We start from the raw sequence: 7,500 nt of genomic DNA on the forward strand, positions 1-7,500 counted from the left end.
GGGCGGGGGGACAGGTTATTGGCCGGACACAAAACATCAACTCCCCCCCCCATCCCCCCCCACACAACTCACCCCCAACACCCCAACACCCCAACACCCCAACACCACAACACCCCGACACCCCAACACCCCAACACCCCCCAACACCACAACACCCCGACACCACAACACCCCAATACCCCGACACCACAACACCCCAACACCCCGACACCACAACACCCCAATACCCCGACACCACAACACCCCAACACCCCGACACCACAACACCCCAATACCCCGACACCACAACACCCCAACACCCCGACACCACAACACCCCAATACCCCGACACCACAACACCCCAACACCCCGACACCACAACACCCCAATACCCCGACACCACAACACCCCAACACCCCGACACCACAACACCCCAATACCCCGACACCACAACACCCCAACACCCCGACACCACAACACCCCAATACCCCGACACCACAACACCCCAACACCCCGACACCACAACACCCCAATACCCCGACACCACAACACCCCAACACCCCGACACCACAACACCCCGGACACCCCAACACCACAACATCCCAACACCACAACACCCCCAACACCCCAACACTCCCCCAACACCCCAACATCACAACACCCCCCAACACCCCAACACCACACCAACACCACACCACCCCCCAACACCCCAACAACCAACACCCCAACACCACAACACCCCGACACCCCAACACCCCGACACCCCGACACCCCAACACCACAACACCCCGACACCCCGACACCCCGACACCCCAACACCCCGACACCACAACACCCTGACACCACAACACCCCGACACCCCAACACCCCAACACCCCAACACCACAACACCCCAACACCACTACACCCCAACACCCCAACACCACAACACCCCGGACACCCCAACACCACAACACCCCGGACACCCCAACACCACAACACCACAACACCACAACACCCCCCAACACCCCACACCCCAATACCCCAACACCACAAAACCCCGACACCACGACACCCTGACACCCCGACACCACAACACCCCAACACCCCAACACCACAACATCCCAACACTACAACACCCCAACACCCCAACACCCCAACACTCCCCCAACACCCCCCAACACCCCAACATCACAACACCCCCCAACACCCCAACACCCCAACACCCCAACCCCACACCAACCCCACACCACCCCCCAACACCCCAATACCCCAACAACCAACACCCCAACACCACAACACCCCAACACCCCAACACCACAACACCCCAAACACCACAACACAACAACACCCCCCAACACCCCAACACCCCAACACCACAACACCCCAACACCCCAACACCCCAACACCCCAACACTCCCCCAACACCCCTCAGCACCCCAACATCACAACACCCCCCAACACCCCAACACCCGCAACACCCCCACACCCCAACACCCCAACATCCTCAACACCCCCACACCCCAAAACACCCCCACACCCCAACACCCCCCAACACCCCAACACCACACAACACCCCCCAACACCACAACGCCCCAACACCCCAACACCCCAACACCACAACACCCCGGACACCCCAACACCACAACACCCCGGACACCCCGACACCACGACACCCCGACACCCCGACACCACAACACCCCAACACCCCAACACCACAACACCCCAACACCACAACACCCCCCAACACCCCACACCCCAATACCCCAAAAGCACAACACCATGACACCCCGATACCCCAACACCCCAACACCCCAACACCCCAACACCACAACACTCCAACACCCCAACACCACAACACCCCAACACCCCAACACCCCAACACTCCCCCAACACCCCAACAACCCCCAGCACCCCAACACCCCAACATCACAACACCCCCCAACACCCCAACACCCGCAACACCCCCACACCCCAACATCCCAACATCCCCCAACACCCCCACACCCCAACACCCCAACGCCCCCTAACACCCCCACACCCCAACACCCCCCAACACCCCAACACCACACAACACCCCCCAACACCACAACACCCCAACACCCCAACACCCCAACACCCCGGACACCACAACACCCCGGACACCCTGACACCACGGCACCCCGACACCCCGACACCACAACACCCCAACACCCCAACACCCCAACACCACAACACCCCAACACCACAACACCCCAACACCCCAACACCACAACACCACGACACCCCAACACGACAACACCCCGGACACCCCGACACCACGACACCACGACACCCCGACACCCCGACACCCCGACACCACAACACCCCAACACCACAACACCACAACACCCCAACACCACAACACCCCAACACCACAACACCCCAACACCACAACACCCCAACACTCCCCAACACCCCATACCCCAACACCACGATACCCCGACACCATGACACTCCGACACCACAACAGCCCTACACCACAACACCACAACACCACAACACCTCAACACCCCAACACCCCAACACCCCAACACCACAACACCCCAACACCACAACACCCCAACACCCCAACACCACAACACCCCAACACTCCCCAACACCCCATACCCCAACACCACGACACCCCGACACCACAACACCCCAACACCACAACACCCCAACACCCCAACACCCCAATACCACAACACCCCAACACCCCAACACCCCAACACCCCAACACCACAACACCCCAACACCCCACATCCCAATACCCCAATACCACAACACTCCAACACCCCCCAACACCCCAATACCCCAACACCACAACACCACAACACCCCCCAACACCCCACACCCCAACACCCCACACCCCAACACCCCAACACCACAACATCCACACCCCAATACCCCAACACCCCGAACCTCCCGAACCCACAAACCCCACACCGCTGAACCCGACCCCTGAACCCCGGCCCCCCGAACCCCCGACTGCCTGACCCCAGAACCTCGACACCCAAAACCCCAACCCCTGAACCCCGGACCCCCAGAGCCCGATACCGGACCCCGGACCTCACCTTCATGTTGAGGAAGTTAGCCAGCTGGTAGGTGCAGAGTTGGAGGAAGAATTGGACGAGGCTGAGGTTTCCGTCCTGGACACAATGGTGGAGGACCGACATACTGTTCTTCACATCCTGCTCAACACAAGGGCACAGGTCAATCCCACTCCCTCTCCATCGCGTCCTCACCCTCCCAGCCCTGGGGAGGGGCATCCACAGGGGGCAAGGTGCTGTCAGGAGAGGCGGTACTGAGGGAGTGCCGCACTGTCGGAGGGGCAGTACTGAGGGAGTGCCGCACTGCACTGTCGGAGGGGCGGTACTGAGGGAGTGCCGCACTGTCGGAGGGGCAGTACTGAGGGAGCGCCGCACTGTCGGAGGGGCAGTACTGAGGGAGTGCCGTACTGTCGGAGGGGCAGTACTGAGGGAGCCCCGCACTGTCGGAGGGGCAGTACTGAGGGAGCGCCGCACTGTCGGAGGGGCAGTACTGAGGGAGTGCCGCACTGTCGGAGGGGCAGTACTGAGGGAGCGCCGCACTGTCGGAGGGGCAGTACTGAGGGAGCGCCGCACTGTCAGAGGGGCAGTACTGAGGGAGTGCTGCACTGTCGGAGGTTCAGTACTGAGGGAGTGCTGCACTGTCGGGGGGGCAGTACTGAGGGAGCGCCGTACTGTCGCAGGAGCAGTACTGAGGGAGTGCCGCACTGTCGGAGGGGCAGTACTGAGGGAGTGCCGCACTGTCGGAGGGGCAGTACTGAGGGAGTGCCGCACTGTCGGAGGGGCAGTACTGAGGGAGTGACGTACTGTCGGAGGGGCAGTACTGAGGGAGTGCCGTACTGTCGGGGGGGCAGTACTGAGGGAGCGCCGTACTGTCGGAGGAGCAGTACTGAGGGAGTGCCGTACTGTCGGAGGAGCAGTACTGAGGGAATGCCGCACTGTCGGAGGGGCAGTACTGAGGGAGTGCCGCACTGTCGGAGGAGCAGTACTGAGGGAGTGCCGCACTGTCGGAGGGGCAGTACTGAGGGAGTGCCGCACTGTCGGAGGGTCAGTACTGAGGGAGTGCCGCACTGTCGGAGGGGCAGTACTGAGGGAGCCCCGCACTGTCGGAGGGGCAGTACTGAGGGAGCGCCGCACTGTCGGAGGGGCAGTACTGAGGGAGCGCCGTACTGTCGGAGGAGCAGTACTGAGGGAGTGCTGCACAGTCGGAGGGGCAGTACTGAGGGAGTGCCGCACTGTCGGAGGGGCAGTACTGAGGGAGCGCCGCACTGTCGGAGGGGCAGTACTGAGGGAGTGCCGTACTGTCGGAGGGGCAGTACTGAGGGAGTGCCGCACTGTCGGAGGGGCAGTACTGAGGGAGTGCCGTACTGTCGGAGGGACATGCTGTTACCTGAGTGAAGATGGATGCGCCCATTTTTAGCAGGATGGTGATGCAGTGCCGTTTGTCCTCGGCCTGAGATTGAAGCTCACTGGAAATCACTCCCGTGATGCTCAACATCTCGCTCTGCTTCCTCATTGTGGAATTGTGGGACTTGACAGCACAGTGAAGGGGCGTGAGACCTGCGACAGGCAGAGAAAGATCAATGACCAACATTCCCCTCCTCTCCTCCCTCACTCCAATCACCCAGCAACACACCGAATCACAGACACAGACCCAAGTCCCGTCACCGTGCGGGGGGAATGACAGACACAGACCCACGTCCTGTCACCGTGCGGGGGAATCACAGACACAGACCCGTGTCCTGTCACCGTGCGGGGGAATCACACAGACACAGACCCGTGTCCTATCACCGTGCGGGGGAATCACACAGACACAGACCCGTGTCCCGTCACCGTGCGGGGGAATCACAGACACAGACCCACGTCCCGTCACCGTGCGGGGGGAATCACACAGACACAGACCCACGTCCCGTCATACAGAGGGTTACATGGAGGGAGAGGGTCCCTGCAGTGTAACTGCGTGAATATCAGAGCGACGCACATCAGTAAAATTGTGAAAGTTACCTTCGAAGTTCCGAGCCTCAACATTCACCGTGACACCCGTCCAGAAGACCGCCTAGGAGAGACAACAACTTTAGTAAAGCTCCCTCTACACTGTCCCATCAAACACTCCCAGGGCAGGTACAGGGGGTTAGATACAGAGTAAAGCTCCCTCTACACTGTCCCATCAAATACTCCCAGGGCAGGTACAGGGGGTTAGATACAGAGTAAAGCTCCCTCTACACTGTCCCATCAAACACTCCCAGGGCAGGTACAGGGGGTTAGATACAGAGTAAAGCTCCCTCTACACTGTCCCATCAAATACTCCCAGGGCAGGTACAGGGGGTTAGATACAGAGTAAAGCTCCCTCTACACTGTCCCATCAAACACTCCCAGGGCAGGTACAGGGGGTTAGATACAGAGTAAAGCTCCCTCTACACTGTCCCATCAAATACTCCCAGGGCAGGTACAGGGGGTTAGATACAGAGTAAAGCTCCCTCTACACTGTCCCATCAAACACTCCCAGGGCAGGTACAGGGGGTTAGATACAGAGTAAAGCTCCCTCTACACTGTCCCATCAAACACTCCCAGGGCAGGTACAGGGGGTTAGATACAGAGTAAAGCTCCCTCTACACTGTCCCATCAAACACTCCCAGGGCAGGTACAGGGGGTTAGATACAGAGTAAAGCTCCCTCTACACTGTCCCATCAAACACTCCCAGGGCAGGTACAGCACGGGGTTAGATACAGAGTAAAGCTCCCTCTACACTGTCCCATCAAACACTCCCAGGGCAGGTACAGCACGGGGTTAGATACAGAGTAAAGCTCCCTCTACACTGTCCCATCAAACACTCCCAGGGCAGATACAGGGGGTTAGATACAGAGTAAAGCTCCCTCTACACTGTCCCATCAAACACTCCCAGGGCAGGTACAGGGGGTTAGATACAGAGTAAAGCTCCCTCTACACTGTCCCATCAAATACTCCCAGGGCAGGTACAGGGGGTTAGATACAGAGTAAAGCTCCCTCTACACTGTCCCATCAAACACTCCCAGGGCAGGTACAGGGGGTTAGATACAGAGTAAAGCTCCCTCTACACTGTCCCATCAAATACTCCCAGGGCAGGTACAGGGGGTTAGATACAGAGTAAAGCTCCCTCTACACTGTCCCATCAAACACTCCGAGGGCAGGTACAGGGGGTTAGATACAGAGTAAAGCTCCCTCTACACTGTCCCATCAAATACTCCCAGGGCAGGTACAGGGGGTTAGATACAGAGTAAAGCTCCCTCTACACTGTCCCATCAAACACTCCCAGGGCAGGTACAGGGGGTTAGATACAGAGTAAAGCTCCCTCTACACTGTCCCATCAAACACTCCCAGGGCAGGTACAGGGGGTTAGATACAGAGTAAAGCTCCCTCTACACTGTCCCATCAAACACTCCCAGGGCAGGTACAGGGCGTTAGATACAGAGTAAAGCTCCCTCTACACTGTCCCATCAAACACTCCCAGGGCAGGTACAGCACGGGGTTAGATACAGAGTAAAGCTCCCTCTACACTGTCCCATCAAACACTCCCAGGGCAGATACAGGGGGTTAGATACAGAGTAAAGCTCCCTCTACACTGTCCCATCAAACACTCCCAGGGCAGGTACAGGGGGTTAGATACAGAGTAAAGCTCCCTCTACACTGTCCCATCAAACACTCCCGGAGCAGGTACACTCAGCCCCCGATCTCGCCCTTTACCTGCAGGATTGCCGGATATCCGTAGGTCGCCGCTAGGTGAAGAGTCGTTTGTCCTTTGAAATCTGCGGCCTTGACATCGGCTCCGAGCTCGATCAGATCATACACAATATCTGACTGATTCGCTGTCACGGCAACCAGGAGAGGCGTCTGAGAAAGGTGGGCATAAAGACACATTAGGCTGGTACATGATGCATCTAATGCACCATGGGACACTCAATCCCCTGATACACCCAGTCCAACCCATCCCGGGGTCTTCCAACCCTTCATAGACCCAGCCCAATCCATCCCAGGACCCTCAAACCCTTCATAGACCCAGCCCAACCCATCCCGGCACCCTCAAACCCATCCCGGGACCCTCAAACCCTTCGTAGACCCAGCCCAATCCATCCCAGGACCCTCAAACCCTTCATAGACCCAGCCCAACCCATTCCGGCACCCTCAAACCCTTCATAGACCCAGCCCAACCCATTCCGGCACCCTCAAACCCTTCATAGACCCAGCCCAACCCATCCCGGCACCCTCAAACCCTTCATAGACCCAGCCCAACCCATCCCGGCAACCTCCAACCCTTCATAGACCCAGCCCAACCCATCCCGGGGTCCTCCAACTCTTCATAGACCCAACCCAACCCATCCCGGGGTCCTCGAACCCTTCATACACCCAGTACAACCCATCCCGGGGTCCTCCAACTCTTCATAGACCCAACCCAACCCATCCCGGCACCCTCAAACCCATCCTGGGACCCTCAAACCTATCCCGGGGTCCTCAAACCCAT

General features: G+C 58.9%; 1 protein-coding gene across 1 annotated transcript in view; it reads right to left on the bottom strand.

The window, feature by feature from the left end:
* LOC139249323 (NF-kappa-B inhibitor zeta-like) overlaps window positions 1-7,500 on the bottom strand; it is a 28,183-nt gene that overhangs the window by 735 nt on the left and 19,948 nt on the right. The window contains exons 7-10 of the mRNA XM_070872302.1: window positions 6,726-6,872; window positions 5,010-5,061; window positions 4,396-4,565; window positions 3,033-3,149 (exon numbers count right to left, since the gene is read on the bottom strand). Coding sequence (XP_070728403.1) covers window positions 3,033-3,149; window positions 4,396-4,565; window positions 5,010-5,061; window positions 6,726-6,872 — 486 coding nt within the window. The remainder of the gene's footprint in view (window positions 1-3,032; window positions 3,150-4,395; window positions 4,566-5,009; window positions 5,062-6,725; window positions 6,873-7,500) is intronic.

The sequence above is a fragment of the Pristiophorus japonicus genome, unplaced genomic scaffold, assembly GCF_044704955.1.
Source record: "Pristiophorus japonicus isolate sPriJap1 unplaced genomic scaffold, sPriJap1.hap1 HAP1_SCAFFOLD_304, whole genome shotgun sequence".
NCBI lineage: Eukaryota > Metazoa > Chordata > Chondrichthyes > Pristiophoridae > Pristiophorus > Pristiophorus japonicus.